At 38.4% G+C, this 24,703-nt stretch overlaps 1 protein-coding gene across 5 annotated transcripts in view; it reads left to right on the top strand.

Annotated features, from left to right (window-relative positions):
* Positions 1-24,703, top strand: part of sgcd (sarcoglycan, delta (dystrophin-associated glycoprotein)) — a 188,711-nt gene that overhangs the window by 84,853 nt on the left and 79,155 nt on the right. For 3 of the 5 annotated variants that reach the window (XR_013329789.1, XM_077740607.1, XM_077740608.1), the window contains exon 3: positions 19,918-20,103. Coding sequence is in view for 4 of the 5 variants with exons in the window: in XM_077740607.1 (XP_077596733.1) it covers positions 19,918-20,103 (186 nt within the window). In the remaining variant the exon portion in view is untranslated. Of the gene's footprint in view, positions 1-6,009; positions 6,291-18,286; positions 18,309-19,917; positions 20,104-24,703 lie in introns of those variants that run through there. The other 2 variants (XM_077740609.1, XM_077740610.1) reach the window with 2 other exon arrangements.

Genomic DNA, 24,703 nt, shown 5'->3' on the forward strand with positions numbered 1-24,703 from the left:
ACCGAACGGACATTTCACCGAACTGACGTTTCGCCGAACAGACAATTTGCCCAACGGACATTTCGCCGAACGGACGTTTCGCCGAATGGACGATTCGCCGAACGAACAGTTCGCCAAAACCGGATAGCAAGGTGAATCTCATTTCGGCAAAACGTCCATTCAGCGAAACTGTCCAATGCCCAAACGTCAGTTGAAGAAACATCTTTCGGCGAATCGTCCGGTCATGCAGGGCACTCGTATTCCAAGGTAGTACTGTGTATTCCCCATCCTAATCAGATGCCCGATTTTGGATGTGGAGGAGAAATAGCTCCACTCTTAGCCCCTCCTCTATGTCGCAAAGGGAGAGCCCACACACCAAGCTTTTGATTCAGAAAACGCCAATGACCACTATCAGTAGCCATCCATCCTGTCTAAACTTGTGACTGGGTGACAACAAAGCTGTTTTTTTTGTATCCTATGAAAAGAACATTCCAGCACCTTTGTTTGTGAATTTGTTTAGCTGTGGTGACGCACACGAAATACATGCCCGGAGGGACGGGAGGGACTGCCAGATGAGTGATGGAGAAACAAAATTTGTGTCACTTCATGTAACTCACAGGTTTGGAGTGACTGCAGTGGTGATAATGTGTCCTCTGTGAAACAGAGATGCGTTGCAACACAGCGGGCGGGTGACCTGCGTGAGATCTTGGTAACATAAAAAAAACAATTGGACTCATTAGTGCCCTTTCTTTTGATACATGCGAGCAGTGCATTTGCTCCTAGGGCCTTCCAGAGGGACCTTCCCGACTTAGTCTGCCTTGACTTCACCAATATCGCCTAGCAATTAAAGGAATCATCAATGCACGAATCCCTCGAATATCGCCATTAGTGTGACTAGACATGCCCGCGATAAACGAAAACCGTGATATAGGATCACCCCCAACATAACTACCACAATACATGTTTTAGTGCCCATACAGAATTACAAGTACACAATTACAACGAAAGACTTCGAAGTTTAAAAATTGTAAGATCCGTTTGATCAATTTGGGGCACATTTTTGAAGGAAGTAAAGAATAACTTGACAATGGGTTAACAGAAATAGTGATAAAATCTGCTGGGTCAAAAAATATACATACAGCTACACAAATTAGACATTTTGGTGACTTAGAAAGTGTCAGTAAAATGAGCTTCATAGCATGCCCTCTTAACTAGTTCACAGACAAGGCACACCGACCGATTGGGCGCACCGACCATTTTACAGAAAATTTTAGACTTTTAAGTTTGCCCTTTAGATGTGAAAATACAGTAATAATCGAAGTCTCGAGAAACAACAAACCCACACATCATCATTCATTTATTGGGCAAAGGGGTCTTGTTGTGGTAACAGTTAAAATCAGAGATCTGTGATGCTAAGCATTCAACACCATTATGCGTGAATTCAAAACTGGTTCGCACCATGGTGAGGTTGCGATTCAAGACCATCTCTTTGGCTAAATCTTAGACTAGCTGTTTATTTTTTGGTTTGCATTCACACTAGACCAAAGGTATGCAACACCAACTTTCTGGGTTAGTCCAGCCATTAAATAGTTCTTTATTTGGTTCCATATCCTACCATTTACACACGACTTTGACCTTGTAAATATAGCTTGAAGTACCTAAATGTCATGTCTTTAAAGGGGTGGTAGAGATGGTTGGCATGCCATTAAACCATCAGGCTTTGGTAACAAATCGGATTCAACTTTGTAGTTAATGTATTTGCTCAGGGTTGACATTCTGTCTAGTCAACAGTGAGCACATTCTCTTGCTCTGCTGCCCACTTACCATTCATGCCTTCCCAGACTTGCCTTGGCTGCTAAACAATGATTGCCGTATTGTCCCCCCCCCCTCCTCTTTTTGAGTTTGTGCCCACTAAACAACCCACCATCCTCGGCTGCCCCGCTGATGTCACACAGCCTTGCATTTTCACCAGGTCTTATGTGGAAGCACAATAGAATGGAAACCTAAAGTTGACATTTATTCCAATTACCTGGCTTTACAAGCCAGGATTTGGACATTGATGTGCATATATATTATAGAACATATACCTTTAATCTCAAATAACTAATGTCAAAGTGTCCGACCACCCATCAAGTGTGGAATTGAAATGCCGAAAAAAGGAAATGTTGAGGTACCTGTTAACATAGCTCTGTCTTTGACTTGGATGATAATTTTATACCTCTACATTTACTGAGCTGGCGGGCAGTTGAGTGGTTAGGGCGTTGGCCTCACATTTCTCGGGTCGAGGGTTTGATCCTAGGTGGGTCCTCACTGTGTGGAGTTTGCAGGTTCTCCCCAGGCTTGCATGGGTTTTCTTAGATAATCCGGTTTACTCCTACATTCTAAAATTATGGAGGGTAGGAAGGCTGAAAACTTGAAATTGCTGCTAGGTATGAGTGTGAGCTTGAATGGTTGTCCGTCTCCTTGTGCCCTGTGATTGGGTGGCCACCAATTCAGGGTGTCCTCCACCTTCTGCCCGAAGTCAGCTGGGATAGGCTCTAGCACGCTCCACAACCCTTGTGAGGATAAGCGGTTTGGAAAATGAATGCATGAATGAATACACTTATACTGAATCCTAACATAATTAGAAAATTGGTTAAAATTGCTTTGATACATTTAGGTTTTGGGCGCCCCGGAGGGTTGAGTGGTTAGCACGTCGGCCTCTGCTCTGGAATACTGGGTTCAATTGCAGGCCAGTCCACCAGTTTGCATCTTCTCCCCCGGCCTGCATGGGTTTCCTCACACATCCCAAAGACATGCATTGTAGGCTGATTTGGACACTCTAAATTGCCCTTGGGTATGAGTACGAGAGTGAATGTTTGTCCTCTGGCCCGAATCAGTGGGGATAGGCTCAAGCACCCCCTGCGGCCCTAGTGAGGCTAAAGCAGTTCAGAAAAGGAATTCATTTAATTAATGTTTACGTTTTGTTTTCTATGTTGCCAACAAGCCACCTCATTCGCATAGCGGGCAAGTGTGCGATCGATTCCCACTTAGTATGATTATAAGTGCAGATGGGATTTTGCCTCTGTGTGCCACACAATTGAAGTCAGGGTTGAAAATTAATTGGAAAAAAAATGGAATATTGCTACCGAATGGTATAGTGGTTCTTCAGCCTGACTCTGAAACGGGCAGCATGAGTTTGATTCCCACTTGGCAGCGGTGTAATATTTGAGTGTGAATGGCTACCTTTCTCTATTTGTGCCCTACAACTGACTGGCCACCATTCTGGCATGCAGTCCACCTTTTTCTTGAAAATAGTTGAGATAGGCTCCAACACTCCCTAAGTAGACAAGGACAAGTGGTGTTGAAAATGAATGAATGAGTTTGGGATGTCACTAAGTAACATTTTAAGTAGAAAAACAAAAAAAACAATTGAATCCCTACTAGTACTTATTTCTTATACTGTTGCAGTTTGTGTGAGCTTTTATTGCTATAGCACTTCTTTTGCATCACTGTGTTTTGAGGCTTGCATCTTTGTCATACATTTTGTCCTCTGGAGTGCATTTACCACGACTGGCCATTGTGGGCCTATTTTTTTTGTCTGCGATTTTGAGACTGCGGCCCTGTGGTACGAGTGCTTAGCGCATCGGTCTCACGGCTTTAGGGTCCTGGGTTCAAATCCAGGTCACGTCCACCTGTGTGGTGTTTGCATGTTCTCTCTGGGCCTGAGTGGGGTTCCTCCGGGTACTGCAGTTTCCTCCTCCCACATTCCAAAAACATAAATGGTAGGCTGATTGGACACTAGATATCTCCTAGGTATGGGTGTGAGTGTGCTTGGTTGGCAGTCTCCTTGTGCCCTGCGATCGTCTGGCCGCCAATTCAGGGTGTCCCCTGCCTCTGGCCTGAAGTCATCTGGGATAGGTACGATCACCCCCCCGTGACCCTAACAGTGATAAAATGTTTCAGAAAACTGGATGAGAAGAGATGAGATGAGATTTTGAGGCCTGGCATCAGGAAGTAGAATTCCTTTGTTTTCAAGCGCTTGCAACTGTGAAAGCTGGTTTCCGCAAAATCTTTTTTTTTTTTTTTTTGCATACACCTTGGCGGTACACAAAACTCAAACAACTTATTATTTGGGGCTTTTAGAAGTGTTTCTCTTTTTGGAAAACGTGGGTCATGGTACGTTTTTGATTAACATGAGTGAATGTGTGGTACATCCCTTAAGTAAGAACTGTTTAATTGCCATTGAAGCTTCAATTAAACATTCAAAGACAACTTTTTGTTTTGACCGGAAAATCTTCAGTTAATGACACTTTCCAAAACAATTGTATTAGAGTAAAACCTCGATTATCACAGTTAATGGGGAGTCGTATCCTGCCAGGAAAAGTGAAAATCCACAAAGTGGGGTCACCCCTATAAAAAAATAAAAAAATCTCCAGTCCTGAGTCCTAGTAGCAAGAGTGGCTTTTGGTTATGAGTTTCAGCGTGGATTTTTACATTTTTATCTCATCTCATTTTCTGAACTGCTTTATCCACATTATGGTCACGAGGGTGCTGGAGCCTACCCCAGCTGACTCCGGGACAAAGGCGTGGGACACCCTTAATCGATGGCCAGCCGATTGCAGGGCCATATACACTCACACCCATACCTAGGGGAAATTTAGAGTGTCAAATCAGCCTACCATGCATGTTTTTGAAATGTGGGAGGAAACCGGAGAACCCGGAGGAAACCCACAGAGGCACAGGGAAAACATGCAAACTCCACACTGGTGGATGCGTCATGGATTTGAACCCTGGATGCCAGAGCTGTGAAGCTGATGCGCTAACCACTCCCAAAACATAATTAAAACATTTTTTTCAATAAGCGTTGCGGGCAGACGTGGGCTCGATTTCCACAGGCGGCGGAATGATTGGGAGTGTGGGTGATCGTTTGTCTCTCTGTTTCGTACAACTGACTGACAACCGGTCTAGGCTGTAGTCTGCCTTTCCCTCTGAAGACAGCTGGGTTAGACTCCAGTAACCCACGCAACCCTTTCGAGGATGGGCGGTATGGAAGATGAATGAATGAATTTAAAAAAAAATCCCCAGAAAAAATTTACAATGTAGTGAAGCAGCGATAACCGAAGCGCGAAGTAACGAGCTGTCTCTGTATGCATTAAGATTTATATATCATTTCTGATTCCCTTCTTTCAAAATTGTCTCAGTATTGATTACGGAAAAAATGCATTTGTGCTGTTAATCAAGGTACCCACAGCATTAGTCAGACACCAGGGAACTGTTAAAAGTGTGTCCAGGGGTGGGACATATAATTTATGTTAGTAAGGGTTAAATTGGCTACTTTTGGATAACATTTTTCCAAAACTACTTATGTCATAGGATAACTATTACATAGCTAAGGAAGATCATCTTGCAGCCTGACGGCTCTTAAGACCAATTACCAAAAATCAGATCCCATTTCCTCCTTGTTTGTCCAACAAAATCCCAATGAGCAAGTCTGCTGACTTCTGCATCAAAGCTGCCCCCACGCCTCCCTAACCCGAGCTAGCAGCATAGGGCTGGAGAAACTAATGGGTTCACTGGGGGTGGGCGGTCCAAGGAGACTGGAGAAGGAGAATCTTTGTCCTGGCTCACTGTCACGAATAAGCATTCTCCACATTGCATCTCCTCTCTACTGTACACACTGTGCATCCAAACAAAATTGATTTGTACATTCTGATCCTTTTCAGATGCAAATGAGGTTATATTTTGAAAACTATAATGTGCTTCCTTATTTAGTCAATTGTAGCTTCCGTCACACTAGCTATTTCTAGTCCAGTCTCAACCATTCAGGGTTCTTTCTCCACAAGTTTCCTTGTAATTCTGGTAAAAGACCTCCAAGGTTATGAAAGATAAGGATTTCATTTCTATCTTTCACTTGTGTAAAACAAGCTGACATAAAAGCTGGCCTGAGTATATGTGAGCGTGTGTGTGTGTGCGTGTGTGTGTGTGTGTTTAGCCTGGGTCGGTGAGACAAAGTAAGTCCAGCCCCTTTTAAACTTTCCAACACATGTGGCTTCTAAATCTGGCAGACAAGTCAGAGGGCGGCCTACAACAACTCTACTCAGCACACGACAGCAGGAGAGGGGGGAAAAATCTGACAGTTTAGGTCACAGACGTTTAGAAAAGGGTACAAAGAGGAACGGGGACTGTGTGTTATTAGAAAAAGCTGACAAGAGAGCAAAAAGAAAAGAAAATTCCCTTTGCTTACATCCTATTTTTAACACAGCTACAAATTATTTCAAGGAAGGTCGAGAAAATACGACACAGACGCAAAAAAAACAGCAGGCATCATGGTAAGTTTGCTTTTCTTCAGGAAATATCGAGTGGGCGTGGTTGTGGCCCGAGATGGATTCATGTTAACTCTGTGTTTGCTGAATCGTACATTTGCATGGAACAGTTGAAACAGTCGTCGAATGCTTGGGTTGGTTGTGACATGCTTCAAATCTGGTTTAATGTCATCATTTCTACTAATCAATTGTTCTCTTCTCCAGAATGATTTTGCGCAGTACAATTTAAACACAATTTCTGCCTTTTCCAATCATTGCTTATATTCTATGCCAACTTTAAGTCTTTTTTCACTCTATATGCATTAGCGTCATCTTAAATAGTGGTGCTTTGATAATATCTGGGAAAACTTTAATATTTCTTCTCTTTAAATGTGTGCATCTTTATTTTTTTTTTAGTATTTCCATGTCCTGATGTTTACAATTATTCCCTTGCACAACACTTAGATTTTCATATGGACCAACCAAATTAAAAATGTTCCCTGACTTTAGTTGCAATCTGCAGTTGTGCCATCTTTTGTTCCTTGTATAGTCTTGTTTCTTATATTTTGTACATTGTGCAAGAAATCTATCTAATTACCCGATACGTGATGAAATGAAGTGCTTTCCTCACATTTTCCAGCCATGTTTTTGTACGGCAAGGATGAGAGGGGGTAGAGGAGGGGGTAGAGGTTATGTGTGTAATGGGATGGCTCAAGGCCACACATTTGGTTTCAATTGCATCGTCCACCCGAGGAAAGAGAAGCTTCTATAAATAAGTTAGACGAGCCCGAGTAGTGTAGAGTGAAGCTACTGACTGCTGGCGGCAGAGTGCCCTGTGATTGGCCGAGCAAGCAAAGCCAATATTTGCTCTTAATCCTTTTTTGGGATCATCACAAGTCTAGATTTGCAATGTGTTCCAAAGTATTCAAACCTCACTCAGATAACTTTCTGAACTAAAAAAAAGTTTGTTCCATGGGTGTATAGGTTGTGTCTTTTTCTAATACTACATAAAAACTCCTCCAGGTACAAAATTTTCAGGTTACAAAACCTTTTAAAATGCAAATGAGTGCCTCAAGATACAAAAACAAGATCCAAGTTACGAAAACTTCAATACCTTTCCTGTATCCCTTATTTTATTTTTAAATCGAAGCGGGTGCGCTGCTTCTTGCTTGACAAATTAATTATACACTACTGGACCCTCACAACAACCCTCCATGTTTCTTTGACCACCATTCATACAGCATCATAGGCGCCGTTCAAAGCGGCTGCTTGATGCAGTAGCTCTCTAAACCCTCACTCGCATTCAGTGTTTTTACAGCTTTTTTATCCTTTAATTTTACGTTTTATTTTTCTCTTAAGATTTTACTTGTTACATTATATATTATATTTGATACTTTAATGTTTTAAAACTTTACTTTCAAGATTGTACTCCAAGACTCAAGCTGAGAAGCAGTCTTTAATCTATTAGTTGAGTTTATCTTTTCAAATTCAAATTTCAAATTTTGGACATTACATTTTTGACCCACTGAGCCATGCTTACGCTGTTTTACACAAAGGATCATCTGTTAGCTCTAAGCAACACCTGGGTTCCCCTGGACCTGGACCTCCCCGCGGAGTTAAAGAGAAAGAGTAGAGGATGCAGAGCTGGACGAAAATGTCAGGAAAGAAAGTGACGCTTCAGACCCAGCATTCCATCTATTATTATGGGGAACGTAAGATCTCTCCCAAATAAGATGGAAGAGCTAACGGCGCTTACCAAACAACAACAACATTTTTTTTTGCTGTTTTTGACAATGATGAATATTTCCTAACTAGCTGAACTTCATTTGTGCGAGAAATATCAACCTTGAAATATAGTTAATGTATTAAAAAAAAAAGCAATAAACGCTCCCCACTGTTCAAAAAGACTGCGGCTGCTAGAGCACCAAATATGACCTTAAACATGTTAACCAGAAATAACCTTTCATAATAGTCTCGTCAAAGTTATATTTAGAAACATTAGAATAATAACAGATGTAAAGACCCATTTACTTGTAAGATAAACATTTCCCTAATGAAGATTGTGGCTGGTAGTCTGCCGAATAATCACTGCGATTGTTTATACTGCCTTGGGTTAAAACAGACATGGAAGCCCTGGCACTTCACTAATGCACCACCCACAAAGTTCTGCTCGACAGCTGTCCCTCTGCACAGATTTAGTCTGCACCCTAAATATCCAGTGGCGTTACTGCGTGCAACTTCCAGCCCGTCCTTTTTTTATATACGTGTATCACCTCACTCTTCCTCTATTTGTACTGGCCGCCAAATCCGTCATCATCCACCAGTCAGGATCCTTGCATTTTTTTTCTTTTTTTAATGAGCACAGTTTTACAAGACTAATATTTCAGGTGTTCCTTATAAGGTGTCATTCGTTTTAGTATTTGGTCTGTATCCATCATACTGATACTTTGCACTTACTAATAAGACGGATCAACACTTGTGAAATCATTAAAGTTTTTTTCACTACCTGTGCCAATTTTTGGATACAAGTGCAAATTTAAATGTCACTGTGCTGCTTTTGTAGCAATACCAGGTTCAAATAGAAGATTTATAGATAGATATTGATTTATTTTCCACCCTTACTTTGTCCCTGTGATATTTGTCCGTGTTGACGTGCAGTTATGTTAAATTGACTTGCAGCATAATTGAGACAGGTTAAATATAAAAAAACACAGCATAATGGTGTGGTTGGCGCATTAGCCCCACAGTTCTGGGTTCTTGGGTTCAAATCCAGGTCGGTCCACCTGTGTGGAGTTTGCATGTTCTGCCCAGGCCTGCGTGAATTTTCTCCAAGTACTCCGGTTGCCTCCTTCATTCCAAAGACATGCATGGTAAATTGGTTGGACACTCTAAATTGCCCCTAGGTAATGTTGGCGTGAATGCTTAAGTCTCCTCATGCCCTGTGATCGGCTGGCCACTGTTTCAAGGTCTTCCTGGTCCTGGTGCCCATAGTCAGCTGGGATAGGCTCTAGCACCCCTCGCGACCCTTGTGAGGATAAATCGGTTCAGAACATGAATTGATGAATATAGCATAACTCATAGAGTTGCTGTTGCAAACATAAAAAAAGTAATGTGACAATCCAACCATATAAGCACTATACAAAATGGGAACGATTCGTTAAATTGATGAAAAGCCTCCGAAGTGTAGAAGTTCACTTGCCTGACTTCGGTTCAAGCAGGTCTGGGTTCAGTTCCCACTGATAGTCGTATGATTATGAGTGTGTATGGCCCTTTGACTCTGTGTATCCTACGGCTGGCTGACGATCAGTCCGCTTTTTGTCCGAATTCTAAAGAGTTAGGCTCGAGCAACCGCCACACCCTAATTGAGGATGTGCGGTATGGAAAATAAAAGAATGAATAAAAGTGCATTTTGTTTTCAGTGTGAAATACCGTACTCTCATCTTAATCTGCATGCAAGTGTGTAAAACAATACTAATAAGCACACACGTAAGAGGTCTTTTGTGATTTTTCTTCTGATTTATCAAGTAAAAAACTTTATTTTTTGTCCATGTCTTGAACTTTATAATTAAAAGTTTGATTGATTAATGCATCAAAATATCACTGACTGAGCAACCAGGCAGCGCCTATCTACAGAGAATATTACCTTCATTATAAACATTATGAGAATACTGCCTGCTCTTGGAGTAGCAACACGATAAAAACAAACCTTCCAAATCATCTTTGTTAAGAACAATCCTTCATGTAGAAATGTCTACAGCAATCCCTTTGCAGTACACTGAACAGGCATACGTTCTTTTTTTATCTTTTTAACCTCAGCACATCGAAACGTTATGTTGGACTCACATCTGTTGGGCTATCACACTGTCGTTGTTTACGCCTTTTTGTTTGCTGCGTCACATCGCTTGACTGGGGAGCCAGACCGATGAGCACTTATCATAAACATTATTGTTTTAGCAGGCTAGCGAGAGCCAATGCTTCCTTCTGCATACTAATGATCAGTCAGCCGACTTCCACATGCACAAATCAAACGAAAAGGATACCTTTAAAAAGTACTGTTAAGGACACGTACTGACTGTGCAGACATAATAAACACTGGAGGTGGAAGGGGCAGAGCCCTTAAACAAAGCTGGCAGTTGTCTCAGTTTAATAGCAGTTTATTGTTGGTTGCTTTTTTACATCTGTGCTACCAAATGGAGCAATATATGTGGGCAGTATGGTAGGTCTTGACACCTCGATTAGTCCGTCCACCACAGAGTTTTGAGATCGCGGGTTCAATTCCTGGTAAGTTCAGACATTCCTGTGTGGGGTTTGCATGTTCACCACCCCTATGTGGGTAATCTGCATTGTAGCATGTTTTAACACTCTAATTTGCCCCCCAAGAAAGATTGTGAATGATTGTTTATCTCATTGTGCCCTACAACTGACTGGCAACAAATTTTAAGTGTCCCCCGCCAACTGCCCACGTTGAAAGGGCTTGGCTCCAGCACCTCTGTGATCCTTGTGAGGATAAATGGTACAGGAAATTAATACTTATTTAGGACATTGTGGGATTGTACATAACATAGCTGATTGTGGTGTAGACATCAGAGTACACTAAAGACGCCTAATCAAGCATAAAATGACACCTCTGTTATTGGATGTTTTTCCACATTATACATAATAGTATCTAGCATCTGAACATCATGCTCAGTGAACCACAAAGAATCTTTGTAACTCAGAAACAGACAGTAAGGACAGACAGTAAGGACTATTACCAATTTCACTAATTATCTTTTTAAATGTATTTAAAATGTATTGGAGTAAAGATTATTTCTTAGTATTGAGTACAAATTTCAACTAATAGTATATCCACTGCTTAAACAACAAATCAAATGCACCATATTTTTACACAATTTCATCCAATCCCTTTTCTTTGACTAGCTTTTCCTCTAGTTCAAAAAAAGGGTGGAGATGTGAGAAATACATTCCTTACTTTTGGTGGAAGAAGGGACATTTCTTTAATGGATATTTCTAGAAGCTCACTTCAGCCCTCTGCAACTTGAAAGTAAGCAGACAAATCTTCATGCCTCTCGACTCAAGTGTCATGACCTCCCTCTTGGCTAAAAATATACTTTGCTACTCGGTGGTCTGAAGTGTTGGGCACGCGACTTCCAAAATGTAATAGAAACTAATTGTTACTGGTCTTTGAAATTTTTCCATGACACTACCACTGCATCATATTTGTTCATAGATTTAACTACTACATTATAACTTATGCATCTTCAGTTCTCATTCATTCCTTCTTTTTCTGATCCGCTATATCCACATTAGGGTGGCGGGGGATGCTGAAGCCTATCTCAGCTGACTCAGGGCCAGAGGCGGGGGACACCTTGAAACGGTGGCCAGCCGATCGCAGGGAACAAGGAGACGGACAACCATGCACACTGACACCCATATCTAGGGGCAATTTAGTGTCCAATCAGCCCACCATGCAAGTTTTTGGAATGTGGGAGGAAACCATAGTACTCTGAGGAAATCCACACAGGCCCAAAGAGAACATGCACATTCCACACAATTGGACCAGCTTGGATTTGAACATAAGACCCCAGTGTTGTAAGGACAACGTGCTAACCACTCATTGCCGGTCTGCTTTTTCAGTTCTCATTTCTAATATGTACTAAGATATAAATGGCAAATAACTTGTTGTATCTGATATTTGGTATATTGACACTTGCATTAAGTAGTTTTCAGGCTTCCAATTGTTTCACAACCGGATTCATCAGCAATGGTTGGTCTGAACCAAAATGGTCGACTTCCTGTTTAGTTTCTACTGATTCCTCATGACTTTTTAAAGCCATTTGATATTGTAAACCTATCCACCCAAGTTCATGCCATGTAGGAAATTTCTTGTTGGCATTATTTCTTTTTTTTTCTTTTGAATTTTCAGGGACTCCAATAGAGTAAGTTAGTAAATGAGTTAATTTTGACAAAAGTATAAACACTTGTCTTTGATATATTATTTAGGCCAGAGTGAAATGTGAATATAATTTTCACTTCACTTTTTGCATTGTTTAATGTTTTACGCTACCAGACATTTAAAAAAAACCTCGGTAATCACAGTAAAAACTTTAATGAGTTTCGACCCAAGCTGTTTTTTATTTTTTTTATTTTTTTTATTTTATTCAAAAAAAGAGGTGGGAAAGCCATAAAAAGTCTGCCGGTTAATACAGTCCAGGCCAGTGAGAATGCAGGCTTACAGTTGACAGAAGAATAACTTTGTTCTTGTTATGTAATTCCTCAACTGTGGTAAGTGTGGGAAATGTTTTTCTGAGCCCTAAATAGCTTTAGAAAGCTTTTCAGCGGCTTTGATGATAATGACGATGACTAAAAACTTACAGGTATCATCATGTTTTGAAGTGACCAGCTTTAGGCAACAACTACAAATGTGTTTTTTTTAATTTTAAAAAAATCAACTCATGAAAAACAGCCACCTGTTCTATCTATTCTTCTCTCATCTATAAGCACTTATCTATAATCCTCATAAAGCGTGATTCATGGGTTTGTGAGTGTGTGTGTGTGTTAATATTTTCTCGCTACGTTTGTCCAAACAAAGAGTTGAATTTTCTCACGATGGCCAGAAACGGCTGACGGATCCTAATAGACGTCTGATTGAATTTCTTCACCTACCCTAAGTGTGTAAATCCCTTTTATTTGTTAAACGCCCATTTTTCAAAAGATAATTTTCTAATAGTGCAACAATTGTCTTTTGGTTCTAAACAAGCCACCCTGCTTGTCCCCATTAAATGCTGTTTTTTTATATTATTGGGACGAATCTGCTTTTAGCACACCATAGATGAAATTATAATTTTGTTGGACAATGTTTTTTTTCATTTTCTGAACTGCTTATCCTCACAAGGCTCATGGAGGGTGCTGGAGTTTACCTCAGCTGACTTCGGGCCAGAGGCGGTGGCCAGCCAATCGCAGGAAGATGGAAAACCATTCACAGATCAAACATAAAATAGATGGTCTTAATGTGTGTATTGGGCTTTTAATGTGTTTAATGTAATTTGGTCAGAAGTCAGAGCACCCACTGACACATATCTAATTGGATGCTATCCCAGGTGACTATTGGTGAGAGAAATAGAGAGAAGAAATATATACTGTGGCTTTGCATTTATAGTTGTATTTGCATTTCAAATGGTAGTTAGTTAAAATGAATGTATCCTGGCTTGATGTTTTTCATGACATATTTGGCTTTTTAAATCCCGAAGTTCTTGATCTAAAAACCCTTAATCCTGAAGGAGATTCAAAGACACCTACGGTGGCAAAACTGTAGGAATTAGAAATTATTTTGCCAGGCTTAGTTTCTAATGTCACCAGCCGTCCCAGGGATGACGCTTTGGACTGGTTGCAGGCTCCAAAATCTCCAAAAGTTTTTTCCCCAAACCGATGGGAAATTAATTGATGGGGAAAAGCATGGACTTTTGAGCAGCAGACAAATGTTATAACATCCATTAAATTTCTGAACAGCTTTATCCTCAATAGGGTCACACGGGGTGCAGGAGCCTATGCCAGCTGACTTCGGGCTAGAGGCGGGGGACTCCCTGTATCGGTGATCAGCCGATCGCAGGGCACAAGCGGAGAACCATTCACACTCACACACATACTTAAGGGCAATTTATAGTGTCTAATCAGCCTACCATGCATGTGTTTGGAATGTGGAAGGAAACCGGAGTATCGAGGGAAATCCCATGCCCGGGGCCAGAACATGCAAACTCCACACTGGTGGACGGACCTGGATTTGAACCCAGGACCTCAGAACTGTGAGGTCAATGTGCTGACCATTCATCCACCAGGCCACAAATGTTAAGTTTTATAATAAAAAAAAGGTTGTACGTATTATCAAATACAACTTGCTTTTTATTTATACCTTGTTAAAATGTGACTTTCATTTTTCGTTTCATTTTTTAAAAGGTATTTTTTATTATATTATATAATTAACAAATATTTTAACGTGCCCTCAATTTCTTTACTGGTGAGTTAACCTGCTGGAGGAAGATATTCATTCATCTTCCATACCATGCATGGGTTGCTGGAGCCTAACCCAGCTGTTGTCGGGCGAAAGGCAGATTACACACTAGACTGGTCGCCAGTCAGTCATGGGTCACACAGAGAGACTAACGACCATCCGTACTCCCAATCATACCGCTCCTAGCGGGAATCGAGCCCGCGCCTGCCCGCACCGAAGTCAGGCGAGTGAACCCCACGAGGCGGCTTAGTGGAAGAATTCTTTTAATGTTGTGTTATTTGCTACAATATGAAGATAATGGAATGTTTTGCCTTTATTTTCTCTCAGCGTACCTCTTCCTCTTTTAAAAAATATTTAAAGTCCAATTTTTTCTGTGCTTCATTGATTAGTAGTCAGCAGCGATTAATTAGTGATATGCATTGAAGTTTGTTGCTAGCAGCCTCCGCATTAAAGTCTTTTATTTAAGGCTTTTCCTTTCTTTTAGTATGTTCAGCATTGCTTTTGGTCCAAGCAATTAAGCTGTATTCTTAATGATCAAGTTGAAGCTGAAAATTCATCGCCAAAGCTCACATTGGAATTTAATGTTGCATTGACAATTGTTTCTCCTTCCAATGACAATATCACAATTCGCTCAAATGGTAAGCAGGGCAGGTCAACACCATTATTCTCTTTTTTTCCTGCTGTTCTTTGTATTCACCTCGCGGTGAAAGGCTAACATGTTAATCATAATTGTATTATGAACCGTAAACACTCATATGCAGGGTGGAGAATCTGCCTACGGCCAAGTTGCAAAAGAAAAATAAAAGAAAAAAAAGAAAAAAAAACTAGCATATATTATAATAACATTTTTTTTAGTGCAGGGGCTGTGATGTTTTATGATACTTTCTCTTCACAGTCTATTGAATATGATATGAAAAAAAGTTAACCAAATATAACACAAATGCCATAATGAATCTAGGCACCCACTGAATTTTAATGCAGGGTTGCTCTCAGAGTGGTTGTAGTTGAAACTACCAAATTGTCCATTATTACATTGGTCTCCCATTTAAAAAAAACATTAAGTACAGGTTTATCAAAATGTTACAGTATGAAAATGGTTTTACTTGCCCGTTGGATTTTTTACTTTCTCCCATGATGACCAACATGAAAATATACACCAAATTTGGTTATAATAATAAATACCTTCATGTTTTTCTCACAAAACTTCCACCTGCATTTCTGTAATGGCTACAACCTCTAAAATATACATTAACATCAACACATGTAAGCTAATATTGAATGAAACAAACATTGGTTATTTCAATTTTGTCCTCCTGGCAGGAATACTTGTCAAAAGAAGTTTTAATTCCACCTTAAACTAGATTTTTTGAAAGCAATGAATTATACCGTAATTGTAATTTATGCCAAACTAACTCAAGCTTACTATTATTAGACTAATCTGTGAGACATTACTAGTATATTATAAAAATTCAATCTACTGAAATTTTATAAATGAGTCTACTAATTAACGGGTGATTCTTTGTCTACATTTTATGACAATGTTCAAGTTAAATCTTACTGTTTCTTTCATATGCCAGATATCCAAGTCACATTTTTTTCTCTTTTTTTCCCAAATGCTCACCATTCGAGACATTGTATTCTGTTAGATGAAACAATAAAACTTATATGTAAACAAAAAATGGAAAGTTGTTCCAATGCATATATATTCTTCCGCAAAGCAGTGCAGAATTATAGTCACATAGGTTTTGAGATTCTGTCCTCCAAATGAAGCAGGAAACTTTTGACCCAGAGCACTGACAAAAAAAAGCAGTCCTAGAAACAAGAAAATCAGATCTAGGAATAACGCAACGAAACGCAACTCTGCAACATAACCATACTCTGTCTAGGTATTGTTTGAACAGTTGTGGTTGAGTGAAACGCCATTCACACAATTTCTTAGGGTGCTGAAAATGCTCTTCCATGACCTTAAAACTTTTTAATCAGCCAGTCCCATTACTATAATGCTTTATTTATCCACACATTGGATGATATTATAAAGCTCTGCTGGCCTCTTGCCATTCATTCAGTTTGTAGTCATATGGGCGCTGAGGGGCTGTGGCCATTTGGCAACTGGGGGTCCCTGATGGTAAAAATCCATGTGCAGTCCATAAAAGAACTAAAGTGGGCAGCTGCCTTGCTGTTTGGCACCCGGAAGCAGTCAATAACATTTTTTAAAAAGCTAATTTCTCTGTGTAATAAGAACCATACTCTGTTTTCCTCTCTCTACGGTTGGTTGATCAATCAAAGTAGCAGCCGTGCAGGAACGAGGCCCAATGGTTTGTTTTTCCTACACTGTTGCTCAGCCCCTGATTTTGGCAGTGTTTCACCAGTACCTTATTTTGTCTTTTAGGGGATTCTTTCCAAAACACTGTCACAAAGAATAGCAAAATGAGACACAAATTAGGATAATAAATGTGATTAGCCCGACCATAACTTTTTTTAGAGCTTCTGGCAATAACATTCCCAAAATAGACTCCCAATTCGTTCTGCACACGTCTTTGTTCTTTTAGTGATAGATTGCTTTAGTGAACTTTGGTTTATGTTCACACCAACAGCGATTTGTAAAATACCCACCTGGCAAAGATATTTTTGGCTCAACTACATTTTTGTTTGTTTTGGGTGTTATTATGTTGCTGTTTCTTGTGTATGTCAGTGTGACTTTTTATCAAGTTAAAGAGATTGACCACTGTAGGCAAGGAGAAAAATCTGAGTTACAATTTATGTCTTAACATTCTTGGATATACAGTGGTACCTCGACTTACGATCATAATCCGTTCCGAGACTGTGATCGTATGACAAGCATATCGTAACTCAAGCGGGCATTTCCCATTGAAATGAATTGAAAACAAATTAATTCGTTCCAACCCTCTGAAAAAACACCAAAAACAGGATATTGGATTGGACAAAAGGTTTTATTTCTTCTAATTCGCCAAATATTGACAAAGTAATAAATAACGAGTGGTTTAATAGTAATAAAATGTTTTTAATAGATGTAAAATTAGACGCATTTGGCGGAAGGGAGAGACAATGACACACACGGAGGCGCAGGTGGGGATTGTAAATGAACAAACAAATATAAATTAACTTGGATAACTATAATTACAGACACTCAAATTTTAATGTAACTTCACACAAAACTGAATTCTGATTTTGTTTTTATCTTTTTTTACCTTAGTTCTACGGGTTGACCCCACCCGGCCGTTTAGCCGGAGTCTTCAAAACGAATGCATGCAAAGTTTATTGTTTTTTTCTCCCCTTCAAAATATTTCGATAATGGCGCACACAAATATCATCACAATCCGCGTAATCCAAGCTTTAGAATTAACGCGCCACATCACGTCTCTTGAAGGCATGCGTGTTCTCCGCATTGTAGACTAGGAGCGGCTTAATTTAACAGTCACCGCTCGCATTAGCACACAACGCTAGCGTTAAGCGGTTCTTCATGGGTTTGTGTCCCGGTAATGCCTTCTCCTCGGCCACAATGAATGTCCGCCTGGGCATCCTTTTCCAAAAAGACCAGTTTCATCGCAATTGAAAACTTGTTGGGGGATGTATTTTTTCTTGGTGATAATCAAGGCATATGTCTTGATGCGTCCTTCTGCTTAAGGATGGTGGAAATGGTTGACGTACTGCTCTCTCGTATTGCCTAGCGAGCTCAGTAACACGGACCCCACTCTTATATTTTTCAATTATTTTGCGTTTTGTGTCCATTGTCAACGGCCGCCTTTTCTTTGCAGAACTCTGTCGATCCATAGTAATATTGTTTACCTGGTGTGTAAATGCAACCAACGCGGGGGAAAAGCGGGCGGGTGGGGAAATGCAAAGTCTGTCCAGTGGTCGTAGAAATATTTTATACACGAAAGAGATGCAAAAAATACAGTGCCATGGCCACCTGGCTGGTCGCATCACTAAATTTTTATTGTATCTCGGGCGAATTATTCGATCAAAATTTTTGTCGTAAGACAAGAATGTCATATGATGAGCGGTCGTATCACAAGGTAACTGGTCACCCAGCTTGATGTTTATTGAGCTAATGTTGTGTGGTGTTTATGAATCAGAGTATACTTCGGTCTACTGAAGTATTGCGAAGAGTATTTTCACTGACATGAAAAATGTAACCTGAATCTGTTTAAAAAGTCTTTCAAAAATGCTTGAATGGTTAATATTTGTGCATAGAACTATACCTGATTATGTTGTCTGTGGATCAAGAAATTTATTGTGATAACCTGCATGAGCCGCCTCCTTGTGTAGAGGTTTACTCGCCTGACTTCGGTGTACAGTGTTGACCATAACTCAAATTTGTAAATAGGGCGGATAGGATTGCATCATAGTCTATTGAACTTGCCACTGCTGTTACGACTCCCCCTGGGGTATGATATACCAGGGAGTCGCAACTATCACAGCAGACAGGTTCGGTCAAAGATGAGTTCGGACACACATTGCAAGTAGCCTTCAGTTATTTTTATTTACAATAAAGTCAATAAAACAGACTACGGGATAACATAGGGGAAGCACGAGATATTAAAGTGGCACCCTCAAATAAACACGGTAAAACCCCCTCCCAGACAGGTGTCCAAATGAACACCCACAAAAATACAGGAAATAAGACCGAAGGATGCCACTGTTAAACTGATGTAATATAATCTAGACAGGGGAATAACTGTGTCTAAATGCACAAACTATATGTATACCCAAAGGTGTCTAAACTTATCTCAAGTCCCCCTATGCAACCCAAAATCATTAACAACACATACAAAATATAAAGGCAAAGGCAAGGGCAAAGGCAAGGGCAAGGGGTGAACTGACAACTGAAAAGGCTTTAAATAAGGGCAGGAGGGATGATTGGGGAATTAATTACAGCTGTGTTGGCCTGGGCAGGGCTCTGTCACAGGGGTGGAGCCACAGTGGCAGATACCGGTAAAGAAAAGAAAGCACACACCTCCTACATAGTGTGTGTCCAGGCTGCCAGCCGTAACACTGGTAAACATAGGCGTTAGTACGAAACAAACTATTAGAAGTGACGGACCAGGAATTAGGTATGCTGCATGATTGAATAATGAACTCTTCATTCTGTGCAGTTCTTAACCTCGTATGTAGGTACCATCATAAACTTAGGGCCCATGTCATCTTTTTTCATGTTCAATTAATGGCATTTTTTATTGCTAGATTTGTGTTGCTTTCCTTCTTGTCTTTTATCCCAGAAATAATTTAAAAAAACTCCCGTCCAAACCCATTGGAAAAAAAGTTATTCCACAGCCCTCTCTGTCTAGTGCCATTTGTTTCAGATAGCTGCTATTGTGCCCGCTTGTTAAAAGCCATTTGAAAGCCAAAATAACCAGGATTCTAAATTCTGTTTTAGATAAAAAGTTATAGGGCAGCCTAGTCAAAAAATTTGAATCCTCTGCAATGGCTGCCGAAAACCATCGACAGGAATGATGATTGCTAATTACATTTTGTTATGATTGATAATATGACAGGAAAAAGTCCTATGTTCACAAGACTCACAATTTTTCACATCACAAGTAGCTGAATGAATTTTGATTTTGAAATCCGGCATTGGCGCTCCTCCGGTGAGCTTGAACCTGTTCTCCCTTCCTCCTCCGGCAGATGACCCAAGAACAGTGCAGCCATAGGAACAATGTGCAGAGTTCAGAGCAAGCACAAGTGTACAAAGTGGGAATCTATGGATGGAGGAAACGCTGCCTTTACTTCTTTGTCCTGCTGTTGATGATCCTCATCCTTGTCAACCTGGCGTTAACCATCTGGATTCTCAAAGTCATGAACTTCACCATCGTAAGTCATGATTGTTTCCTTCACTCCCAAAAAGTAGCAATCTGAGAATGCCCCACATTCTTGACATGCGGTAGGTCACTCGACAGGGGGAAATTCTGGAAAACGGTACAGTTGTTATTGACGCTATTGAATTTAGATTCCTTTTGCCTTCTTGCTAATGTGCCAATCAGATGAAAAATCTAAATGAATAGGAATTTTCTTTGAATTAAAAATCGATCCAATTCAATTTTTTTGTACTCAACTACCTTTATGGGGCAATATATTTTTATCTGTAAATGTGTTAGCTAGGGGGTTTGCATAAACCACAAACACGTAAAACATCCTCCTTAGTTGTCACAAAGCAATATCAGGAGTGATCGTTGGCTCATCATTTGCCACCTGGGGGAAAACAATACTGGAAAATGGTGATGTCCTTGTCATCTTTAATGCATTTGGAATGTTTTGCCTTCTTTCTGACACACTTGCCAACATATTAAATTGTGCTCGCCCCTCACATGTCAGGAGATAGTGTTTGCTGATTTATGTCGATCTCACATTAATGCATTTTCTCTGAAGTGAACCCCATGTTTTATTCAAAACTGCTTCCATGTGTGATGGCATGTTCTCTGTGTGATTAGGGAGGGGGCACTTTATTCTATGTGACTCATCACAACCACTGTGGATTAGAGAGGACTGAGGCAGATGGGTTGACACAGTGAGAGGGAGTGAGGGTGAAACCATAAAAGCCAGAGGCGGGAAACAAGAGTGGAATCTCAACTCACCTATATATATATATATATATATATATATATATATATATATATATATATATATGTATATGTATATATATATATATATATATATATATATATATATATATATATATATATATATATATATATATATATATATATATATATATATATGTATATGTATATATATATATATATATATATATATATATATATATATATATATATATATATATATATATATATATATATATATATATATATATATATATATATATGTATATGTATATATATATATATATATATATATATATATATATATATATATATATATATATATATATATATATATATATATATATATATATATATATATATATATATATATATATATATATATATATATATATATATATATATATATATATATATATATATATATATATATATATATATATATATATATATATATATATATATATATATATATATATATATATATATATATATATATATATATATATATATATATATATATATATATATATATATATATATATATATATATATATATATATATATATATATATATATATATATATATATATATATATATATATATATATACATATACATATATATATATATATATATATATATATATATATATATATATATATATATATATATATATATATATATATATATATATATATATACATATACATATACATATACATATATATATATATATATATATATATATATATATATATATATATATATATATATATATATATATATATATATATATATATATATATATATATATATATATATATATATATATATATATATATATATATATATATATATATATATATATATATATATATATATATATATATATATATATATATATATATATATATATATATATATATATATATATATATATATATATATATATATATATATATATATATATATATATATATATATATATATATATATATATATATATATATATATATATATACATACATGCATACTACTAACCTGTCTTATAATGAAAACACAAGGGAAAACATAGGACATTTATAACATTGTGAAATTATAATTTCTGACATAATTATCGTACATAGACCCTGCCATCATCATCAACAACAAAAGCCTACTTGTCATCACACCCAGAAACTGCGCATGACGAAATTGGTAGTGCTTCTCCATAAGGTGCGTTTTCTCGGCAAAAAACCTAAATAAGTGATAGTAAGTGATAGTTACAGACTCGGAATTTGGCATTCTGCTGTTAAAAAGTATCAGCTTCTCATCAAGATAGCTTTATTTTTTTAATATTGAATAATGTGATATTTTGCATTTCCAAAGGCAGGCATATTAACTTCCTTATGATATTGACCCTAATGATATGCTTTTGATTCATACATTATGTCAGAAAGATCACCAGTGTTGAATTTTCTTAAGATTTTCCCTTCAATGTAACACGAACCGGATAGGAGCTCTCGCGGACCGGACTTGGCCACCCCTGGTCTAAGTCAATGCATAAAGCACATGTGTATTTCACAAAGCACATTCAAATGTTGGCTTATCTTAAATAGAATCATCAAAGCTAGACTTCACAAGATGGTTTCTGGCCACCACTAAGGAACACCAATGGCCAAAAAACAATCCTCCGCCATGAACTTTCCAAAAATTGTCTTAATTATCTTTTGAGCAAAGCATTCTTTCTTGCAAAAGTACTATTATCAACTATTCCCATATTTACATGATTCTTACAACACAAAAAACAATATTGCAAACTATTCCAGTGTTTTGCCACCAGAAAAATCGGGGCCCACAAATGATGACTTTTAAATCCAAGTTATGCCCTTTGAAAGCGTGGGGAGGAATATTCTAGTTTCAGCAGCACTGCTATTATGTCATTGCATTAGGTGAAGACCAAGCAGATGGCATGCACACCCATGAGGTGAAAAGGAGAATTTTTTTGCATATTTTGCTTCGAGCTAAAACATGAGGTAACGGTCGGGCCAATGAGATTTAACAGTCGGGAGGTCATGTCACTTTAGTGTCTAGATTTTTACCTTGCCAAACATAGAAAGACGTCAGCCCGACCCAGTTATTAGCTTCTGGGATTCTCAAAGCATTGCTACTATCATTTCTTTTGAATTGAAAAAATAGGGTTAAGGCCCAAATTTTTATTTGCTCTTTCACAGCCACTAAAATTATTGTTTTTTCAACCCCACGTCCTTCTTGTATTAAACACCCTTGTAAGGTAGTTTATCCATTTTTTCTGGAAAAAAAAAACATTTTAGGACTTCTTTTTAAATCTGAAACTGAGCTATATTTTACATTCACAAAATTATTCTGAATGTTTTTGTTGTTGTTTTCTCTGTTACCGAAAAATTGTTCGAAAAATCAAGGTGTATTCCGCCTGGTGACCGAAGTCAGCTGGCATAGGATACGGCACGCCACACCACCCTTGTGAGGATGAGCAGTTCAGAAAATAAATGAATGAATGCGAGGAACGTCAACAAAATGACGATATTGACTATAATGCTCGCTTTCTCGCTCTTTGTTCTCATCACGTTGTCGCCAGTCCTCTTCCTAACAATCCTTTTGATTTCTAATTAGTGGATATCTCTGAGCAGTGCGCTTGGAGTTAAACTCAAGGAATTCAAGCACAAGGAATTTCCATTCCACTTTTTAGCAGCAATGTTGTCCGACCCTCTTAGCAGATAAATTGCCCTTTTCTTGACATGCTGGATTCTCACCATTAAGTGAAGTGAGAACTGTCATTTTCCTTCTGATACTTACTATCAATGTGCCTGGGGTGGCTTTGTTATTTTTGATCATTGGACAAATATTATGACAAGGACAGGAAACTGGCTCCCAACTACTAATAGTTATTTTTCTGTTGAATGTGGGTCCATTTGCAAGTTTTTCTTTCCACAATTTTAGTTGATGAGGACCTTCTGTTAGGAATATTAGCTTGTTATTGTTTTTCTCATTGCCTTCTCCCTGTGTTCTGGTGTCCGTTTCCCCACTCTTGTTTTTCCCGCCTGCCTTGCCGTTGTTCTCGCACAGCCGTGCGTGTTTCAAAATAAGTTCCTGTGTCTATTTAAACCCCACTGATTGGTATGTCATTGGCAGATCGTCTGCCCTATTTCCCTTGATCCCCGATTATTGTGTTTTCCCTACTTGGTTTTGTGATTTGATCTTTGTTATTTTCTAATATCCTGCCCATGTTAGTAAAGTCTTGGTATGAGCACTACATCCCTCGTCCTCGCTTGCTTCTCCGCGATCGGGTCATATTCCTCGTCACCTTGCCTCAATGTCTCCTCAAGGACGTAACACCTTCAGAGGCTGAGAATTTTTTTCAACAGGAATAAAGAGCAGTACTGAACATTTTTGTATGAAACTGGGTTGGGGTTTAGAAATTGAACATCCGTTTGGGTTGAAACAGACATTTTGGCTAAATTCTGGGTTAGTGAATAAATAATATATCCACCCTTTAATGGATAAATATTTAGATTTTTGAACATCATATTCATGAAATTTCAATGTTTTGACGTAAGGTATGAAATTCCAATTTCCGTTGTCAAAAAACAATCCATTATCTTTATTTCATCAAAAAAAAAGAAGTGAAAACATGCATTTAGCATGGAAAATGCCTGACATTTTCAAACAGGAGCAAAAACATCATTCAATTTATAATGCAAGTTTCTTCTGTGCCGTTTTTAATTCGAATGGTGTCCTGGATTAAAGATTTAAAATGGTATTACTTATCCAATGAAAAGACCTTATTGGTTGAAGATTGTCACCAATAATAATTTTCCATTTCCAAATTGCTT

This window comes from Stigmatopora nigra, chromosome 19, assembly GCF_051989575.1.
Source record: "Stigmatopora nigra isolate UIUO_SnigA chromosome 19, RoL_Snig_1.1, whole genome shotgun sequence".
NCBI classification, from domain to species: domain Eukaryota; kingdom Metazoa; phylum Chordata; class Actinopteri; order Syngnathiformes; family Syngnathidae; genus Stigmatopora; species Stigmatopora nigra.